Raw genomic sequence first — 21,454 nt, 5'->3', positions numbered from 1 at the left:
TAATTTGCATTGGAAAATTTACCAATTCCACATGTTCTGGAAGAGTGACATCACTGGTACACCCCCCCGCTACCCGCACTGGGAAAGTTTCAGGTAGTCCCTGCTGCTCCCTTTTCCCACACGTAGAATGCCTGAAGAGGATTATGGCATGAGCTTCAGACTGAAGTTTCATAGTACATTTAGAAAAAACCTAAACGCAACATTTCATTCACTAAAAAAATTGTGTCATGAAATCTCATATGAGAATGATACTTAGATTTTGAACTTTCCTATGCATTGCCAACCTGTACAAAATTTAACATACTTTCTAACACTGAACTGCATATGCCAGAATAACCTCTCTTATGGACAATACCATCTCCCAAAGTCTTGCAGCCTGCCTCTCCCTTTTTTCAGACACTGAACTTATAAAAGAGAAAGAGGAATACCTACAGTAATAAAAGCTTATTTCTCTTATTGTCACCTACCTGGCACTTTCCAAGACTTCATCTTTCTTGTATTCACCTGAAAATTAATGAAGTACAGATTAGTATTTTCTGATCTCAAACATAAATTTATGTGTAAAATGTATATAATCCAAGGGTGGGTTTTTTTTTTTTTTTTTTGCTTGCCTTAGAAAATAATCAAACACAAATAATCTCTTATAAAGTCATAATCTATTAAACATTCAGGTAAGGCAACAAAACTTCTGATTTATACAAATATATATTTGATGGCTGTTGATATGAATATTACTTTGTTAGCATTAAAGATTTAAACCACAAAATGAAAACAATCAAATTCTGAAACAAGTTACTGAGTTTGCACAAATAATTGTCTTTCCAAATATTACCTATGGCTGTGTGATGATGTGATAAACCTTTACTACTGTTTTTCCCTTTGGAATTGTAGAAAGCAAATAAGCTGTTACTTTAATAATCTTAAGAAGCATTGGAGAAGTGTTCATTTTTCATAGCAAGTCTACTGTAGTCAATAAACAAATTCTCCCCAAGCATCATGGGAAAAATGCCATTTGTTTGTTTGTTTGTTTCATTTATATCCCGCCTTTTTTCCTCCTTAAGGAACCCAAGGCGGCGTACACAATCCTCCTCCATTTTATCTTCACAACAAGAACCCTGTGAGGTGGGTTGGGCTGAGAGTCTGTGACTGGCCCAAAGTCACCCAGTGAGGTTCCATGGCCGAGTGGGGACTAGAACCCGGATCTCTCGGCTCCCAGTCCAGCATTCTAACCACTACACCACACTTGGCAAATCAACTACTTTTTACTTTCTGTCAAATTCACAAGAAAAGTTACATTCATCAGAACTGGAACATAGAAGTTAATACTCTGTTTAAAAGCTCAATTAAGAGAGCAATCCTAGGGTCCTTTGGAGAACAACCCAGGGAACATAGAATTATTCGGAGTCCGCCTCCCAAGGCCATAGGCACTGCTACGGCCTTGGGAGAAGGACTCTCCGAGTTCTGATCCCCTTCCCCCTCCCAGCTGCCATGAGAAGTATTATGGCAGATGCTTCCTAAGGTTACAAATGTGGCCATGGAGGGAAGGAATGGGGGCATTCCAGTGGGCAAGGAGGGGAGAGGCAGGCTGGGAAATGAGAAACCTTATGGCCTCTCCAGTCCCAGCCAGCATGCCTCTTCTAAATGGGCTAAATGTCTAGAGGAAAAAATATAAAAAGGAGGATGAAGAGGCAAAAATCACTTCCATCTTCCTCCCACCTGCTGGCAAGAGCCTGGCAGAGCATTGGATACTTGGAAGCTTCTGTCTAATGATAGCACAACCCATAAGACTGAACGCTAGGAAGTGTAGACTCACATGGAGAATCAGCGTTTTGCTACTGTGGAAATGGGAGTAAAGATTCACAATACATTTACAGAGTGATACTTCATGTTTTCTGTAAAGACTGTATGTCCACAACTTTGAATGCATGTGTGCAATCAGAAGGAAAGAGAGTCTGCAACTCCCCATGCCTCAATAACATGGCAATCTTACACTATCAGAACCCTGGGAAAATGGCAGCAAATGGTAGCCAGAAGCAAACTTAGATCTAATGGATTACAGAAGACACCACTTACCTGTAAGTACAGCTTTTGCTGATGGGTCTGCTAAGTCTAGTGCTGTTCTTCCATCTGTATTACGGATAGCTGGATCAGCACCGTGCTGCAACAGTACTAAATGGAGCAAAAACAATCATTTTTAAAATCTTGTGATAGAAAGTCTAGGCTTTTAGTAGACATGCAATATCTCAATAGACTTGACAAGAAAATAATTCAGTAGAGGACGCTACGATTCCTTAATCTAAATTAATAGTTGAGCATTACACTAACCAGATAACTGAACATAACTAAACATAGTGTTCCACCTTAGATTCCGTGCAAGAGGCTACGTTTTTGCTTGAGAAGTATAGTAACATTTTCAAAAGCAGCTCTATGTAGAGCAGGACTGAGCAAGAATTATAGACAAGCATAATCACAGAACTGGTCCTTGAAAGAGAACAGGGCCGGAAACCACCCCACTGAGAATACATAGTTTATCCCACAATTCTCATGCTGTCTCTCAGTCACAGATACAATTGATACCTGGCCCCAGCACTCCCTCTCCTCCACTTCCTTGGTGCATGTACAACTGCTGAAACAAAAAGGAACTGTGCTTCCTGTGCCCCTATCAGCCCTTCCTCTAAAACCAAGGGCTCTGGCAGGAAATTTGTGAGTTTTAAATAAAAAGCCCTAGCTCGGAAAGGGAGAACTGGATGATAGTGGGTTGTTTGCTGCAATGCACATATGCTTGATGATCAAGGAAGGAGGTAAGTTCCATTGGTCCTTACAAGGATATTTCCGTGAATGTACAGATGGATAATGTCCTAAACCAATCTGGATGTTGCCCATAATAGCAGCTACTCAGCCAGCTTCCCACAAATGGAAGACAAACAACAGGATTCATTTGCAATTTAGACGACAGCCAACATTTTGAACAATTCGGTCTTCCCAGATTACTTATTTTAGGTATTTTGATCAAGAATAATATCTGCTCCACTTTTCTGCATGAAAGCCCTGGATGGTTTGAAAGACAGATACTTAAATGTTATATAAAAATCACCAAATAATTTTGTATAGTTACCTATGCAGACATCAATTTTGCCCTTAATAGCGGCCTCATGAAGAGGAGCATAATTCCAATTATCCCGAGCATTTGGATCTGAACCATGTCGCAAGAGAAGATTGACAGCTTCAGCATGACCAAAAGAGCAGGCATTATGAAGTGGAATGAGGCCCCCGTCGTCTCGTGCATGGACATTAGCACCACTCAGAAGCAGTAATTCCACTACATCCCTCCGGCCAAAACCTAAAACAAGTAGTTTTGACATAATCAGTCATCAAAAGGGAGCTAAAAGACATCAAAATCCAACTCAGCAACACTTCCTGACATGCTTCCAAACATGCTATTTAACTAGACAAGATACCTTGGACTCGCTGTTGGCTAACAAAACAAAAGCTGTTGAAGAGAACAAGAGACTTCACCTCCTTCAAAGTGAGATGTAAATTTTCCAGAAGTTTTAAAGCCAGGGTTAAAACCTCCCCATTTCCACCTAGAAATAAAATTGAAATGATGCCTTCTTCTCAGAGAGGGGGTAGTTCCTGCCACCCTTAAAGAGGTGGTAGTGGGGCTTCTTTTCAAAACAAAACAAGTCTCATTCCTATGATAAAGGACCATTACTGCCTAGTATCCAACCTTCTATTTTTGAGCAAGATGTTTGACCAGGAGGTTGCCTCTGAAATGTAGTTAGCGTCGAGGTCACTGATTATTTGAATCCAATCTGGTTTCAGACCCGATTTTTGGTGGAAACAAACTCGGTCACTCTGGTAGATAATTTACACCAGGGAATGGATGGGGGAAGCACAACTCTATTCATTCCCCTGGACCTCTGTATGACTTTTGATACCATCAACCAAGGTATCCTTGGGTGGATTAGGCTTGGGTGGCAGAGTAAGCGGTGGATCCAGTTCTTCCTAGAGGGGCCGCCTCAGAAGCTGATGCTAGGGTATTTCTGTTGTATCTGTGTCCTTTGGCATAAAGGGCACTCCATTTTTTCCTTAATCCATCCCAAAACTGCCTCCAAACACCTATTCCACAGCCTGGGATTTGTAGGTAGAAAACAGAGGTAGAGCTGTGTGTCTTCAGCGTGTTGCTGATGCCGCAGTCTAAACATCTAAATGCCTTCCCAAAAATCATGGGGGACTATTAAAGACCAGCGAAAACAGGTGGGTCTTCAGAGATTTCCTGTAAAGAAGGCGCTTGCCAAACCCCTGATGAAAGCTCATTCCAGACATGTGGGGCTACTATTCAAAAGGCCCTCTCCCTTGTACTCAACAACTTAACTTCCTTTGATGACAGGCAAGTGAGAGAGGCCACAGTTGATGTCTTCCAAGTGTGGGCAGGCTGGTACAGGTGAAGGTGATCCTTCAAGTACCTCGGACCCAAACCATTTAAGGCTTTAAAGGCTAAAACCAGCACTTTAAATCCAGTTTGGAAATGCACTGGCAACCAATGAGCTGCTGCAATATCAGTGTCACACTGACCAGCCCCACCAGCTGAATTCTCCACCAACTGAATTTTCCAAACCATCTTTAAAGACAGACCCATGTAGAATGCATTACAGTAGCCCAGCCTGAATGTCACCAGAGCATTAACAATGAAAGCAGAATCAGCCCTCTTCTGATAGGCTTGTACACTGAGTTGGTAAAAAGTACTCCTGACCACCGTCACCACCTGAGCATCTCCAGTTAGCACAGAGTTCAGGAGCACTCCCAACTCTGTAGTTGGTTCTTTGAGGGAGCATAACCTGATCTAAGATTCGATGGATGCCTCTACCCAGATTGGTCAATTTCCCTAGCCACAGTACCTCCTTCTCTGGATTAAGTCTCAGCTTGTTTACCCTCATCCATCCCAAAACCACCTCCAGTTACCAGTTCCAGAATTGCAACAGTCTCCCCAGGATCATTTGATGGAAATGAGAAGTAGAGCAGAGTGTCATAAACATACTGATGGCACTTCAACCTATACTCCAAAGTGACAACCCAAAGACCTGAAACCCAACGGTTTCATGAAGATGTTGAAAAGTATAGCGGAGAAGATGCAACCCTACTGTGGAGCAGAAATCTCCAAGCATCACCTTCTGAGACCATTTGCCTAGGAAGGGCTGGAATCATCGTAACACTACGTGTAATATAAAGCAGATATGCATTCAAAAATGGCATGGGCATAGGATGCGGAATTGTGTTAGTCATGCCTAATAATGTCACACAGAATAATCAATAGATTAACATTAAATTCCACATGGAAATCATAATAGCAGTGGATGGCCTTGCGCTCCAGGCCATCTCAAGATATCCATCAGGAGAGCACGAGAGACAGGGCTTGTGGTACCGCAGAATACTCTCCCCATCAAAATCCATCAGGCTCCCTCTCTCTGGCCTTTCCGCTGGAAATTGAACGTTTGCATTAATGGGCTTTTAATGTATAGCATAGTTTAGTTCTACTACTGCTAGTCTTTAATTTGTAACATATTTTAGTCCACTTTCCACTTCATCAGTTGCATCAGTGTCAACCTCAAAGTGGCTGATCTAGATACAAATGCATGGGGTGGGGAGATGTAAACAGAATTGTCAAAGGAGACTGAAATGCAAAAAAGTACTGACAGGACAGTGATAATTACCTTAACAGTTGTCATTCACAAGAACTTGTTGGGGAGGGTGGGGGTAAAACACATTCATTGCAATGGTGAGTCCATTAACATATTGAAATGTAAATGTAAAATTTTCCAGTTCAAAATGTTCCAGAAAACCCACATCATTGCTGACAAGTCATGAATCTGTTAAAGTGAGACTACATTCTAGTTTATTCCTCCTCCCAGCCACATGAGAGGATGACAGGGGATTGGGAGGAGGGTACTTGAGCCTGGAACTTTGTGTAGAAAAAAAATACTGCTCACGTTCATAATCATAAATTACGTGTTACCGTTAGGTGCAAACTCACCCATTTAGATGAATTCAGACCACACTAAAATCAACCTAGTCGTGAATTAAATCATATTGATTTCAATGGGAACTAAGTGCAATTAATTCAGTCTGCATCCAACCCAATGATATTACAGCTGATCCTCCCAACCCACATTTCCAAGTGATGTGCCCAACTTACACAGTAGGTTTGATAAGCAAATACAAAATCAAACCTCCAATAAACACTCAAAACCCCAAACCTCACAGCATCAGCCAACTACATCTACAACTGCATCTGGTGAAGAGGATTCTAGTTCACAAAAGCTTATGACACAATAAGTATCTTCTTTGAGGGGCTACTGTTGCTTTACTGTCACAGACTAACATGGCTACCCTTATGTAGTTTAAGACCAGAGTATTATTTTACGGGGCTATCTCACAATTTTGAACATTTGGAATTAGCAACTCTTAGCCATCCAATCATGATGGAAAATTCAGCTGGCAAAGTGGGACTTGATCCCCCTTTTCATTAGGAGGCTGGATAATTAGGTGCAAGAAACTGCAACTGAACTTGCCATGTGCCACTACAGACAAGTATGCTCTGAATATTGAAATTCATAAAGCATTTGAAGGGAATATTGTTTCAGAGATTTTCATTCCAAAAATTCAACTTTTCATGAAAGCAATCCAGTGGATAAAATCTTATAAAAGGTAAAGGTGTCCCCAACCAGTCGTGTCCGACTCTAGGATGCGGTGCTCATCCCCGTTTCTAAGCCGAAGAGCCAGCGCTGTCCGAAGACGCTTCCGTGGTCATGTGGCCGGCATGACTGAACACCGATTCCAATGGCAACTAACAGTCTTGCACTTCTCACATCAATAAAGAAATAAGCTTGATTGCCTCACAGGGCAGTTATCAAAATGTAAAGACTAAGACCACAATTTGCTCTGTATTCAAGAATATTTAGGACTTATTCACCTCTCTGAGTACACGATTGTCCCGTAACTCCAGCATATGAACCTCCTGATTACTGAACTGCTTTTAATCATCACAATCACTAAGTGTAATAAGTATATGCTGGACATCTGACTTGTCAAAAAAGATCAGAGAGTAAACCAAGCTGGATACAATGGGATTTACTGCTGAATAACATGCATAAGATTGTACTGTTAGTCACATGCAACCCAATATTATCAAATAATGGTAAAGTATTTTGAAGCACTGCCTTTATTAGAACAAAAATGGTACTACAGAATACTACATTTCCTGGTGCTCCAGGCACTTGGCTCACTGCCACTAGGGATGTATGAAACTCACTTACCTTTTCATGGACTCTTTCACGGTGGGGGGAAAGGCGCTCTGTCCCTCCCCACGGAATCCTCGACGGCTGCGGACGGGCTGCTGCGGAAGCAACTGGCGGCTGCCGTAGCGACCGCCATTTGTGTCCAGCCAGGCAGCCGTGATAGGCTACGCAAGAATTTACGTAACCTATCACGGCTACCCCCCCAAAAAAAACCCAGCGTACGCAAATGGCGGTGGCTACGGCAGCCGCCATTTGCGTTCCCTATTTTTCGCTGATTTATCTTACATAAATATTTACGTAGGCTAGAACGGCGAAAAATAAAGGAACGCAAATAGCACCCACTACGTTATTTGCGTTCCCCTTTTTCTCGCCGTTTTATCTTACATAAATATTTACATAAGATAAATCGGCGAAAAATAGGGAACGCAAATGGCGGCCGCTGTAGCCACCGCCATTTGCATACGCTGGGGTTTTTTTGGGGGGTAGCCGTGATAGGCTACGTAAATTCTTACGTAGCCTATCACGGCTGCAAGGATGGCAATGGCGGCAGCAGCATCCGCCCCAGGTAAGTGTCGTCCCGAGGGGATTCCGCAGGGGGGGCAGGAGGCCGTTCCGCCACGGATTCTTTAGAATCCAGCCTCACTGGAATCCGTGGCGGAATTCTCTGCCATCCCTAACTGCCACAGCAACACCGGGCAGAGGGAAAACTCTTCCTCAATCCTGCCACCATCAGAGCCACAGCAGCATTTGCAAGGTACGAGGATGGGTAGGAGCCAAGCAAGGTAGTGAGAGGGGATTGTATTTATGGTTGAGCCAGCCCTGAACACATATTATGTCAAGGATAACAGCCTGCTTTCCGCCATGATCGGGTCAGGCTGTCACATTGGATGTAACCACCTGAAATTGTTTGTAATCTAGAGGCTCCTTGGCCCTTTGCCCAAGGCCAGACGTAGCCCCTGCTAACTAGAAAGTGCCAACAGCTGGAGGTGGTGGGGAGTTCTAGCCTCTCAGGGCAGTGCACCAAGGGACTGAGCCAGTGATTGGATGAGGCAAAATCTGCCCGGGATTGGCAGGGCTGGGCTTTAAAAGTGGGTTGAGGTGGAGGCATGGGGTCTCCCTTCATCCTGGTGGTCCTGGACCTACAGATGGCTGGTTGCAATCCGGGGAGATCCATGCTTAAGTATGTAAGGACAGGCCAGGAAGATTTATTATTGTGGCTCGGGTGTGCGTTCATGAAGCTCTCTGTATATACTTAAGTGATTTAGCTTTGTACCCTCTGTGTAACTTGCTACTTCCATTCTTCCCTTTCCCTCTACCCCTTTGTTTGATCTTAATAAACCTTTATCCAACTGTTAGTTGGTATGATCTCTCTACATAACCTCAGTGCTAATTTCAATGCCTCTTCGCTTAAGAGGGTGGCTACTGGGTATTTTGGGGGACTGAAAGGCCAGGTTTGGCCAGTCCTTTTTCTGGGAAGGGGATACTGGGATTGGGTACTGAGTGGTCCTCCCTTGGAGGTAGATTGGGGCCGGTCCCGGCAGCTGGGATCCTTCTTCCCTTTTCCTTGACATATTACTTAATATTTTTGCTATACTGCAGAGCATTCAGAGCACTTCTTATACATTATGAGGAATCCTTACAATGGCCTTCCTGAACCTGGTGCCCTTCAGATGCTGTTGGACGTCAACTCCCATCAGCCCCAGCCAGCATGGCTAATGGTCAGGAATGATGGGAGCTGTAGTCTAAAACATCTGGAGGGCACCAAATTGGGGAAGGCAAGCCAGATGGTCAATATCGAAATCAGATTGATTATGTCCTTTGCAGCCAAAGATGGAGAAGCTCCATACAGTCAGTAAAAACAAGACCTGGAGCTGACTGTGGCTCAGATCATGAGCTGCTTCTTGCAAAATTTCGGCTTAAATTGAAGAACGTCGGGAAAACCACTAAACCGTTCAGGTATGACCTAAATCATATCCCTGATGAATATACAGTGGAGGTGAGGAATAGATTTCAGGGATTAGACCTGATAGACAGAGTACCTGAGGAACTATGGACGGAGGTCCGTAACATTGTTCAGGAGGCAGCAACTCAATCCATCCCAAAGAAAAAGAAATGCAAGAAAGCAAAGTGGCTGTCTGATGAGGCTTTACAAGTAGCTCACAAAAGAAGGGAAGCGAAAAGCAAGGGAGAAAGGGGAAGATATACCCAACTGAATGCAGAGTTCCAGAGAATAGCAAGGAGAGACAAGAAGGCCTTCTTAAATGAACAATGCAAAGAAATCGAGGAAAACAACAGAATGGGAAAGACTAGAGATCTCTTCAAGAAAATTGGAGATCTCAAGGGAACGTTTTGTGCAAAGACGGGCATGATAAAGGACAAAGAAGGCAGGGACCTAACAGAAGCAGATGAGATTAAGAAGAGGTGGCAAGAATACACAGAAGAACTATACAGGAAAGATCTGAATGTCCCTGATAGCCATGATAGTGCGGTCACTGAACTTGAGCCGGACATCCTCGAGAGTGAAGTCAAGTGGGCCTTAGGAAGCATTAGTAACAACAAAGCTAGCGGAGATGACAGTATTCCAGCCGAGCTATTTAAAATCCTAAAAGATGATGCTGTTAAAGTGCTGCATTCAATATGCCAACAAATCTGGAACACTCAACAGTGGCCACAAGACTGGAAAAGGTCAGTTTACATTCCAATTCCAAAGAAGGGCAACGCCAAAGAGTGTTCAAACTACCGCACAATTGCGCTCATTTCACATGCCAGCAAGGTGATGCTCAAAATCCTACAAGCTAGGCTTCAGCAGTATGCGAACCGAGAATTACCGGAAGTACAAGCTGGGTTTAGAAGAGGCAGAGGAACTAGAGATCAAATCGCCAACATTCGCTGCATCATGGAGAAAGCAAGAGAATTCCAGAAAAACGTCTATTTCTGCTTCATTGACTACGCTAAAGCCTTTGATTGTGTGGATCACAACAAACTGTGGCAAATTCTTAAAGTGATGGGAGTACCAGACCACCTTACCTGTCTCCTGAGAAACCTGTACGAGGGTCAAGAAGCAACAGTAAGAACCAGACATGGAACAACCGATTGGTTCAAAATTGGGAAAGGAGTACGACAAGGCTGCATATTGTCACCCTGCTTATTTAACTTATATGCAGAGTACATCATGAGAAATGCCGGGTTGGATGAATCAGAGGTCGGAATTAAGATTGCTGGGAGAATTATCAATAACCTCCGATATGCAGACGATACCACCCTAATGGCAGAAAGCGAAGAGGATCTCAAGAGCCTCTTGTTGAGGGTGAAAGAGGAGAGTGCAAAAGCTGGTTTGAAACTCAACATTAAAAAAACTAAGATCATGGCATCTGGCCCCATCACTTCCTGGCATATGGAAGGGGAAGAAATGGCAGCAGTGACAGATTTTACTTTCTTGGGCTCCAAGATCACCGCAGACGGTGACTGTAGCCATGAAATTAAAAGACGCTTGCTCCTTGGGAGGAAAGCTATGGCCAACCTAGACAGCATAGTAAGAAGCAGAGACATCACCTTGCCGACAAAGGTCCGTCTAATCAAAGCTATGGTTTTCCCAGTAGTAATGTATGGCTGTGAGAGCTGGACTATAAGGAAGGCTGAGCGCCGAAGAATTGATGCTTTCGAACTGTGGTGCTGGAGAAGACTCTTACGAGTGCCCTGGACTGCAAGGAGGTCCAATCAGTCCATCCTAAAGGAAATCAACCCTGAGTGCTCATTGGAAGGACAGATACTGAAGCTGAAGCTCAAATATTTTGGCCACCTAATGCGAAGAGAAAACTCCCTGGAAAAGACCCTGATGCTGGGAAAGACTGAAGGCAAAAGGAGAAGGGGACGGCAGAGGATGAGATGGCTAGATAGCATCACGGATGCAATGAATATGAACTTGAGCACGCTCCGGGAGAGAGCGCAGGACAGGAAGGCCTGGCGTGCTATGGTCCATGGGGTCACGAAGAGTCGGACACGACTAAACGACTGAACAACAACAAAGCCAGTACTATTCCCAAGTTACAAATGGACAGGGGTCACAATTATGGGCAAGCGTTCATAGCCAAGGTAAATATTGTGCTTGCTCACCCATAACTGTCCCCTTGCTGGTCTGGCCAGTATGCAGCTGACGTGCCTGGAGTGTCTGGGATGAGCAGCAGCCAAGAAAAGCCCATCTCCCTTGCCCATCTGGTTACTGAATGACTGAGATACTATGGAGACCTTGGCCAAGCAAAGAGCTTACTAGTTTGAGTGTCTTAGCAAACCTGCATTCAAGGAAAACCCCAGCCTCGGTTTTGCACAGGAAAAGGAGGCAGACGACTTGCAGGTTCTGGCTTTCTCCAGGCACCTGAGCAATGCAATAGCAAAACCATCCCCAGCTTTCCTTCCAACCCTGAAGCGGGGGCGGGGGAGGACGGGACTACTAACTACCTACCTCCACACCTCCAAGATTAGGAAGAAGACTGGAGTTTATCATGCTTGCCAGATGGTAGTGGCACATTAACAATGGTAAATGAAATTTTGGAAGTCTGCAGATAGGAATTCTAATTTACATTCTGATCCACCAAATGAAATCTGAACTGCAGACCTCCCACCCACCTCATATACTTAGCCCGTACATCAGCTCAAATAAAATAATAAAGCAGTTTGCTTTTTCATTCACAAGGAGGGCTAATGCATATGTTACAGTTTTCCTATGCAGGAAGCACTTCTGAGGAGAAAATAACTTTCAAGTCCCCATATGATAATTGCACACACATAAATTTTATTGGGGGTGGATATGCTGGAAAACTGGCCAAGTATTTCCAGGATGTGAGCAAACAACTAGATACGTATAGGTCTGATTACCACAAGTATCTATGTACTAAACACAAAGGTAGCCATATTAAAACATAAGATTCCAAAATCCATATTAGTGTAATACCTTTATTAGATCAACCAAAAGATCACAAAAATTGTACAATCTTTTGAGATCTCTAGATATATTAATTAGGCAAGATGTTATAAGAAGCAGGGGCAAATGGGGGATAAATTGACTTGATGGTGAAGTCACAATGTCTACATGTTCAGAATCCCAAGATGGAATGTGGGAAGAGAGGCCTGCATACATTCATTTTAGGCTCTACAGGTCACAGGATGGTTACAGAAAGGACCTGCAGCTGCCCCTGAGGCTACTGGGAGCCAGACATGCTGGATCCTCCATTTTGAAAATATAAAATCCAGCTGTTCTCAGAAGTGTTTTCCATCTTGGGTGAAGCATGCAGGCTCCTTTTATTAGTAGACAGACCACAGAAAGAAATTAGGTAGTCTTTATATTAACAAAGCAGGAGATAATTTTAGATGCTGTTCTAGGTAGGAAAAGAAAAAGTCAGCTAAAGCCAAATTGAGCATTATTACCTATTAGTACCTCCAGAAGCTGGGTTTTTATTCTCTTGAGGGTTCATCCTCTCCAACTACTAGGTAGTTTTCCCTCTGCAGCTCCCAGCAGCCGCAGGTCCTTCCTGTAACCATCACATGACCTCCATAGCCTAAACTGAGTGTTTGCAGACCCCCTTTCAGTCTTCCCGACTCTGAATATGCAGCCAATATGTCTTCACCATCAAATCAGCCTCCTCCCTCCCCTCTTTTTTTTTTTATAACATCTTGCTGGATTAAGAGATCTAGAAAGTTTGCACATTTTAATGATCTTTCAGTAGGTATTACACCAACATGGATTATATGCACTGGCTCTATATAGAAAAACTGTATTTAGAAATAAAATGTGTACGTGTGAAGCAGCCTTCAGCAACCACAACTTCCTGAAAAAAAATGGTAAAATATAATATTAAAAACATCCCATAAGATATAGAACATCTTTTTAAAAGTATATCCTTGTGAGATTTGAGAACCTTGTAACCTTTCCTACAAGTTTATCATCAACACATTTTCTAGGCATTAGGGTTTTGTGAGACCCTTAAAGAAAAAAGGATGTATATACTGCATTTCAGGCATACAACCAGCTTCCCAAAGCGGTTTCCAGAATTTTGAAAAGCGATCTGGTCAGCTCTCTGTTGGCTTGGCGTCTCATACCAAATTCCAGTTGGAACCACTGGTTGTCCTCCCCGCCGCGCATGTCTGTGTGGCAATTATGGAATGGCCATTTAAACGTAACACATGGGCCATCTCCACGAGGCCAACGTGAGGGGCACCGAATCCACTCTCGGTACGATCCAGCCACACATACCCACACAACGCCTGGACAGGGCCGAAGAGGCTCTACCACAAACCGGGGGCGGCCAATTTGTGGCCCTCCAGCTTTTGGGGTCTACAACTCCCATCGTCTCGTACCATTGGCTACGTGAGCCAGGGAGTTGTAGGCCAAAAACACTGTCGAGCCACGAGTTGCCCAACCCTGACATAAACAAACAACAACCGCCTCAAGGGAAGGGATCCAACCCTCGGCCTCAGAACAACGCGGAACCCGGGAGGGGCGGGGAGAGAAGCGAGAGCCGGGCCAAGAGGGTCGCGGCCGGGCCGCTCAGTACCTGCGGCGAAGTGGAGCGGGGTGGACTTCCTGCCCGCCGTGTCCCTGCTGTTCACGTTCTCAGGCCTCACGAGCCGCTTCACGCGCTCCACGTCGCCGTTCCTGCAGGCTTCGAAGAGCTCGCGCGCCGGCTCCGCGGCGGCTCCCCCAGCGCAGCACGACGGCTGCAGCGCCTCCCCCAAGGGCCCGCCCGCGCCCCGCCGCCCCGCCATGCCAGAAGAGCCCAAACTTCGTCCCTCGGCCCCCGCTCACAGCCCGACGGCCGCCATAGTCGGCCCGAGCTCTCTCCGGGAGCGGGGCGGGGAGCGTCGGAAAAGAGGCGGCCGCTGAGGGGAGGAAGACGCCACAGCCAGCTGCGGCCAGGGAGGGAGGGAGGGAAGGCGGAGCAGCTGAGGCGCGCGCGCGCACGGGGAGGGGGAGGTGTAGGCTACGCGCGGAGCATGCGCTCTAGCCATTCCACGCTGGAGGAACGGGGAAACCGCAAATTCCTGAGGCAGCGGAAAGTGGGCATTGTACCGATGTCCATGTGGCGGCGGCTTGGCGCTGCTTTCGTGTAGCGACTAACGGTGCAATCCTAAACACACATGGGAGTAAAACTCATTGCACTAGGGGTGCAACCCTAAATGCACATGGGAGTAAGACTCATTAAGTCTACTTCTGAGTAGACATGTATAGATAGGATTGTTAGATGCCACTCAGGGGCAATCTTACGCATGTTTAGATTTTTAAAAAGGCCAGCAACTCCCAGCATTCCCCAGCAAGCATGACCAGCTGGGGAATGCTTGGAGCTGTAGGACTTTTTTTCTGTCTAAAACATGCATAGGATTGCATCCTAAGTCAGCTTTCCCCAACTGGGTGCCATGCAGATGTTTTGGGCTCTGCGCATCAGCTTGGGGAAGGCTGCTCTTAAGTCAGCACATTAAAACTAGGCACATGTAACAACACACAGAATCAAGTTGGAAAGCTGTGTGTGCTTATGGAGTACTGGAGACTATAATGTACAAATATACAAGTACAGCCTATGCAAAACAAGCAGATTCCTAAAAACAGGCCACAAAGCCTTACCTAGAGCAACCTATGTAGCCTCCCCAGATTGTACCCCAGTTCTAGCTAGACACTCATTCTCCAAATTGCTAAACTACTGTTTCAGGCATATACATACAAAGAAGTCTGAGACCTCATGCTCCAAGTGAACTGCCCACTGGGGCAACCAACCCGTCATTAAGTTTCTTTTGTCAAATCCGGGGACTGCCATTAGGTGATGATTTAGATAAAATCATAGTGAGAGGCTCATTTACAATAATGAGATGGCTCAACTCACAATACTAAATGGTCATTATATGATCACATTTTTCCTACATAGCTATTCCAGTTTCCAGAATTGGTTTGGCAAACAAAATAGCACCATTATGCATTTCATTGCTACAAAAAAAACTCAAAACCGAAATCCATGCAATCCAATCCTATGCAGCTGAGCTCACAACTCTGATTTCAATGGCTTTCAATTGCAATTCTATGTGTGTGTAGTCAGAAGTAAGCACCACTGAATTCAATGCCCAGGTAAATGTGAATAAGACTGCAGACATTAACTATTAATAATTTTTTTTAAAGTGGCAACATTACTTTCAGGCCAGGACTGCTTCACATATTACATCAAAGACACAGTCTCCACATTTCAACTATGGCAGGGGTGGACAACTTGCAGTCTTCCAGATGTTTTGGCTTGCAACTCCATCAGCCCTCGCCAGGGTAGCCACTGGTGAGGGATGATGGAAGCTAAAAACATCTGGAGGGGCACAAATTCCCCACCCCTCTGCTATGGGTTGACTGCTTTGTATACTGTTTGATCAGTATACAAAGTATGTCTGATAACGATGCCCCAGGATCCATGATTACGTGTAGCTGCTGAGTGCATTTCTCAAGGAAATTCCCTTAAAACAATACAGAAAAAATGCTGATCGCCATGAAAACAAACAACCTTCCCATATCTTTCTCTCTGCCCTCTTATATGTGCTCTACATTAGGAATTCCTCCACCATCAAGGCAGAGATCTATGGCTTGTGTGAAAGCTATGGGTTCACAAGTTTGCCAATGTGTGTGTGTGGTGCTCCACATGCGTGTGAGCATGGGAAGACTCAAATTAGTATGCCCATTGTTAGAACAAGGTTTCACAGAATGAAGCAATGGACCACCCAAGGAGAGAGGTGGAGCCAAGGTGAGGGAAAACAAGGGCTAGGAACACCTTTGATGGATAGGCACAGCAGATCAAGGGAGGATGGGTAAAAGGAAGATCATTGGGGGCCTGAACTGCAACCCTTAAAAGTGGTTTCTAGTGTAAATCGTTTGGAAGCATAAAGTTTCTGCCACATACATGAAGCTACCTATCTTTTGTAAGCTGGCTTTTGTAAGCTTGCCGTGAAAGGTGTCATTTAAGCAATTTAAGGCAGGGCTGGCTGGCAAATGCTGGGAGTTGCAGGACATGCCTAGGATTGCTGTTGTTGTTGTTCAGTCATTAAGTCATGTCCGGCTCTTCATGATCCCATGGACCATAGCACGCCAGGTCTTCCTGTCCTCTGCTCTCTCCCGGAGTGTGCTCAAGTTCATATTCATTGCATTGGTGATGCTACCTAGCCATCTCATCCTCTGACATCCCCTTCTCCTTTTGCCTGCAATCTTTCCCAGCATCAGGGTCTTTTCCAGTGAGTTTTCTCTTCGCATTAGGTGGCCAAAATATTTGAGCTTCAGCATCTGTCCTTCCAATGAGCACTCAGGGTTGATTTCCTTTAGGATGGACTGATTTGACCTCCTTGCAGTCCAGGGGACTTGTAAGAGTCTTCTCCAGCACCACAGTTCGAAAGCATCAGTTCTTCGGCGCTCAGCCTTCCTCATAGTCCAGCTCTCACAGCCATACATTACTACTGGGAAAACCATAGCTTTGATTATACGAACCTTTGTCGGCAAGGTGATGTCTCTGCTTCTTACTATCCTGTCTAGGTGTGCCATAGCTTTCCTCCCAAGGAGCAAGCGTCTTTTAATTTCATGGCTACAGTCACCACCTGCAGTGATCTTGGAGCCCAAGAAAGTAAAATCTGTCACTGCTTCCATTTCTTCCCCTTCTACATACCAGGAAGTGATGGGGCCAGATGCCATGATCTTCGTTTTTTTAATGTTGAGTTTCAAACCAGCTTTTGCACTCTCCACTTTCACCCTCAACAAGAGGCTCTTTAGATCCTCTTCGCTTTCTGCCATTAGGGTGGTATCGTCTGCGTATCTGAGGTTGTTGAGAATTCTCCCGGCAATCTTAATTCCGACCTCTGATTCATCCATCCTGGCGTTTCTCATGATGTACTCTGCATATAAATTAAATAAGCAGGGCGACAATATGCAGCCTTGTCGTACTACTTTCCCAATTTGAACCAATCAGTTTTTCCATGTCCGGTTCTTATTGTTGCTTCTTGGCCCTCATACAGGTTTCTCAGGAGACAGGTAAGGTGGTCTGGTACTCCCATCTCTTTAAGAATTTGCCACAGTTTGTTGTGATCCACACAATCAAAGGCTTTAGCGTAGTCAATAAAGCAGAAAAAGACATTTTTCTGGAATTCTCTTGCTTTCTCCATGATCCAGAGAATGTTGGCGATTTGATCTCTAGTTCCTCTGCCTCTTCGAAACCCCGCTTGTACTTCCGGTAGTTCTCGGTTCACATGCTGCTGAAGCCTAGCTTGTAGGGTTTTGAGCACCACCTTGCTGGCATGTGAAACAAGCGTAACTGTACGGTAGTTTGAACACTCTTTGGCATTGCCCTTCTTTGGAATTGGAATGTAAACTGACCTTTTCCAGTCTTGTGGCCACTGTTGAGTGTTCCAAATTTGTTGGCATATTGAGTGTAGCACTTTAACAGCATCATCTTTTAGGATTTTAAATAGCTCAGCTGGAATACTGTCATCTCCGCTAGCTTTGTTGTTAGTAATGCTTCCTAAGGCCCACTTGACTTCACTCTCGAGGATGTCCGGCTCAAGTTCAGTGACCGCACTATCATGGCTATCAGGGACATTAAGATCTTTTCTGTATAGTTCTTCTGTGTATTCTTTCCACCTCTTCTTAATCTCATCTGTTTCTGTTAGGTCCCTGCCTTCTTTGTCCTATATCATGCCCGTCTTTGCACAAAACGTTCCCTTGAGATCTCCGATTTTCTTGAAAAGATCTCTAGTCTTTCCCATTCTATTGTTTTCCTCGATTTCTTTTTCTTTGGGATGGATTTAGTTGCTGCCTCTGAACAATGTTACGGACCTCCATCCATAGTTCCTCAGGCACTCTGTCAATCAGGTCTAATCCCTTAAATCTATTCCTCACCTCCACTGTATATTCATCAGGGATATGATTTAGGTCATACCTGAATGGTTTAGTGGTTTTCCCTATGTTCTTCAATTTAAGCCAAAATTTTGCGATAAGAAGCTCATGATCTGAGCCACAGTCAGCTCCAGGTCTTGTTTTTACTGACTGTATAGAGCTTCTCCATCTTTGGCTGCAAAGGACATAATCAATCTGATTTCGATATTGACCATCTGGTGATGTCCATGTGTAGAGTCGTCTCTTGTGCTGTTGGAAAAGAGTGTTTGCTATGATCAGCGTGTTCTCTTGGCAAAACTCTATTAGCCTTTGTCCTGCTTCATTTTGTACACCAAGGCCATGCTTGCCTGTTATCCCAGCGATTTCTTGACTTCCTGCTTTAGCATTCCAATCCCCTATGATGAAAAGGACATCTTTTTTTGGTGTTAGTTCTAACTGTTTAAAATCTTGCAAGATGATGCTGTCAAGGTGATGCATGCCATATGCCAGCAGATTTGGAAAACACAAGAATGGCCAACAGATTGGAAAAAATTAACGTATATCCCCATACCAAAAAAGGGAAGCACCAAAGAATGTTCAAACTATCGAACAGTGGCACTTATTTCACATGCCAGTAAGGTAATGCTCAAGATCTTGCAAGGTAGACTCCAGCAATTCATGGAACGAGAATTGCCAGATGTACAAGCTGGGTTTCGAAAAGGCAGAGGAACTAGAGACCAAATTGCCAATATCCGCTGGATAATGGAGAAAGCCAGGGAGTTTCAGAAAAACATCTATTTCTGTTTTATTGACTATTCTAAAGCCTTGGACTGTGTGGATCATAACAAACTGTGGCAAGTTCTTGGTGGGATGGGGATACCAAGTCATCTTGTCTGCCTCCTGAGGAATCTGTATAACGACCAAGTAGCAATGGTAAGAACAGACCACGGAACAACGGACTGGTTTAAGATTGGGAAAGGAGTACGGCAGGGCTGTATACTCTCACCCTACCTATTCAACCTGTACGCAGAACACTTCATGCGACGAGCTGGGCTTGATGAAGCCAAGGCTGGAGTTAAAATGGCTGGAAGAAACATTAACAATCTCCGATATGCAGATGATACCACTTTGATGGCTGAAAGCAAGGAGGAGCTGAGGAACCTCATGATGAAGGTGAAAGAAGAAAGTGCAAAAGCTGGGTTGCAGTTAAACCTCAAAAAAAACACAAGATTATGGCAACCAGCTTGATTGATAACTGGCAAATAGAGGGAGAAAATGCGGAGGCAGTGACAGACTTTGTCTTTCTAGGCACAAATATTACTGCAGATGCTGACTGCAGCCAGGACATCAGAAGACGTTTACTTCTTGGGAGAACAGCAATGACAAATCTTGATAAATAGTTAAGAGCAGACACATCACACTGACAACAAAGGTCTGCATAGTTAAAGCAATGGTATTCCCCGTAGTAACCTATGGCTGCGAGAGCTGGACCATAAGGAAGGCTGAGCGAAGGAAGATAGATGCTTTTGAACTGTGGTGCTGGAGGAAAATTCTGAGAGTGCCTTGGACTGCAAGAAGATCAAACCAGGCCATCCTCCAGGAAATAAAGCCAGACTACTCACTTGAGGGAATGATATTAAAGGCAAAACTGAAGTACTTTGGCCACATCATGAGAAGACAGGATACCCTGGAGAAGTTGCTGATGCTAGGGGAAGTGGAAGGCAAAAAGAAGAGGGGCCGACCAAGGGCAAGATGGATGGATGATATTCTGGAGGTGACAGACTTGACCTTGGGGGAGCTGGGGATGGCGACGGCCGACAGGAAGCTCTGGCATGGGCTGGTCCATGAAGTCACGAAGAGTCGGAAGTGACTGACCGAATAAACAATACTCCCATATATGATTAAAACTGAAGCTATGAAATTAAACACGACTGACCCTTTTCTCTCAAAAAGGGTCATGCAGTGATCACAATCAACATCAGTACTGCATCTTTCTTACTCATTTTTTATTTACAGTGTTTTTTATTCTATCTTTCCATTAAAAGATATATTCAAGGCAGCTTACAATCTAATCATGTTATTAAAGCAACAATAAAATACAACCTAATCAACAATAGAGCAGAAACAGAAAAAATAGCCAGAAAATAATAATAATAATAATAATAATAATAATAATAATAATATAATAATATAATAGCAGCAGCAGCAGATCCTGAAATGTCAGGAAGAAGATGGCTTCAGTGCTCACTGAATTTAAAATATCAGCTTTAGACCTGGCTGAGCTGCCCAGAGAGCCTCGGCTGTTAGGGAGTATACACATGTAATAAATAATAGTAAATAGTAAATAATAGATTAGCACAGTTTTCTGGCTCCCAATTGTTTAATAGCAGCAGCAATAACAAAAATATTTCCCCTATCCTAAATTATACTGCTGAAAGCTTGACGGTAACCAGGAGTGAATTTTAGAATTGAAGGACTATGATACCCCTTCAGTTCTGCTGGTACTCAAAAAGAATTCCTGGGCTCAGAATTCTTTTAATTCTATGTCTCAAAATTATATGGTAGATCTCAGGGTTCTACTAAAAACAACAAAGCAGATCTCATAAACCTGAAGTCTGACCACCCCTGCTGTAGAACATTTAATATAAAGCAGATAAGCATTCAAAAATGGCATGGGCATAGGGTGAGGAATTGTGTCAGTCATGCCTAATAATGTCACACAGAATAATCAATAGATTAACATTAAATTCCACATGGAAATCATAATAGCAGTGGAAGGCTCTGCGCTCCAGGCCATCTCAAGATATCCATGAGGAGAGCACGGGAGACAGGGCTTGTGGTACCACAGAATACTCTCCCCATCAAAATCCATCAGGCTCCCTCTCTCTGGCCTTTCCGCTGGAAATTGAACTTTTGCATTAATGGGCTTTTAATGTATAACATAGTTCAGTTCTACTACTGCTAGTTTTTAATTTGTACCTTATTTTAGTCCACTTTCCACTTCAGCAGTTGCATCAGTGTCAACCTCAAAGTGGCTGATCTAGATACAAATGCAGGGGGTGGGGAGATGTAAACAGAATTGTCAAAGGGGATTGAAATGCAAAAAAGTACCCCCAGTGATAATTACCTTAACAGTTGCCATTCACAGGAATTTGTTGGGGGGCCGGCAGGACAACACCATCACTGTAATGGTGAGCCCATTAACATATTGAAATGTAAACTTGAAATGCAGGAAAGTACAGGTAGTGATTGTTACCTTAACATTTTTATGAGTATATCATACTGA

General features: G+C 44.1%; 1 protein-coding gene across 11 annotated transcripts in view; it reads right to left on the bottom strand.

Moving 5' to 3' along the window:
• Nucleotides 1–14,227, bottom strand: part of TNKS2 (tankyrase 2) — a 49,424-nt gene extending 35,197 nt beyond the window's left edge. For 9 of the 11 annotated variants that reach the window (XR_014789420.1, XR_014789418.1, XR_014789419.1 and 6 more), the window contains exons 1-4: nucleotides 13,844–14,203; nucleotides 3,116–3,340; nucleotides 2,074–2,169; nucleotides 468–504 (exon numbers count right to left, since the gene is read on the bottom strand). Coding sequence is in view for 6 of the 11 variants with exons in the window: in XM_084845822.1 (XP_084701948.1) it covers nucleotides 468–504; nucleotides 2,074–2,169; nucleotides 3,116–3,340; nucleotides 13,844–14,054 (569 nt within the window). In the remaining 5 variants the exon portion in view is untranslated. Of the gene's footprint in view, nucleotides 1–467; nucleotides 505–2,073; nucleotides 2,170–3,115; nucleotides 3,341–13,843 lie in introns of all 11 variants that reach the window. The other 2 variants (XM_084845820.1, XM_084845824.1) reach the window with 2 other exon arrangements.
• Between the last annotated feature and the right edge of the window lie 7,227 nt (nucleotides 14,228–21,454).

Source organism: Heloderma suspectum, chromosome 3, assembly GCF_057233095.1.
Source record: "Heloderma suspectum isolate Gila_16-S chromosome 3, 16-S_ref, whole genome shotgun sequence".
Lineage (NCBI taxonomy): Eukaryota > Metazoa > Chordata > Lepidosauria > Squamata > Helodermatidae > Heloderma > Heloderma suspectum.
Note: the sequence above shows the minus strand (reverse complement) of the source record. Positions and strands in the feature narration are given on the sequence as shown.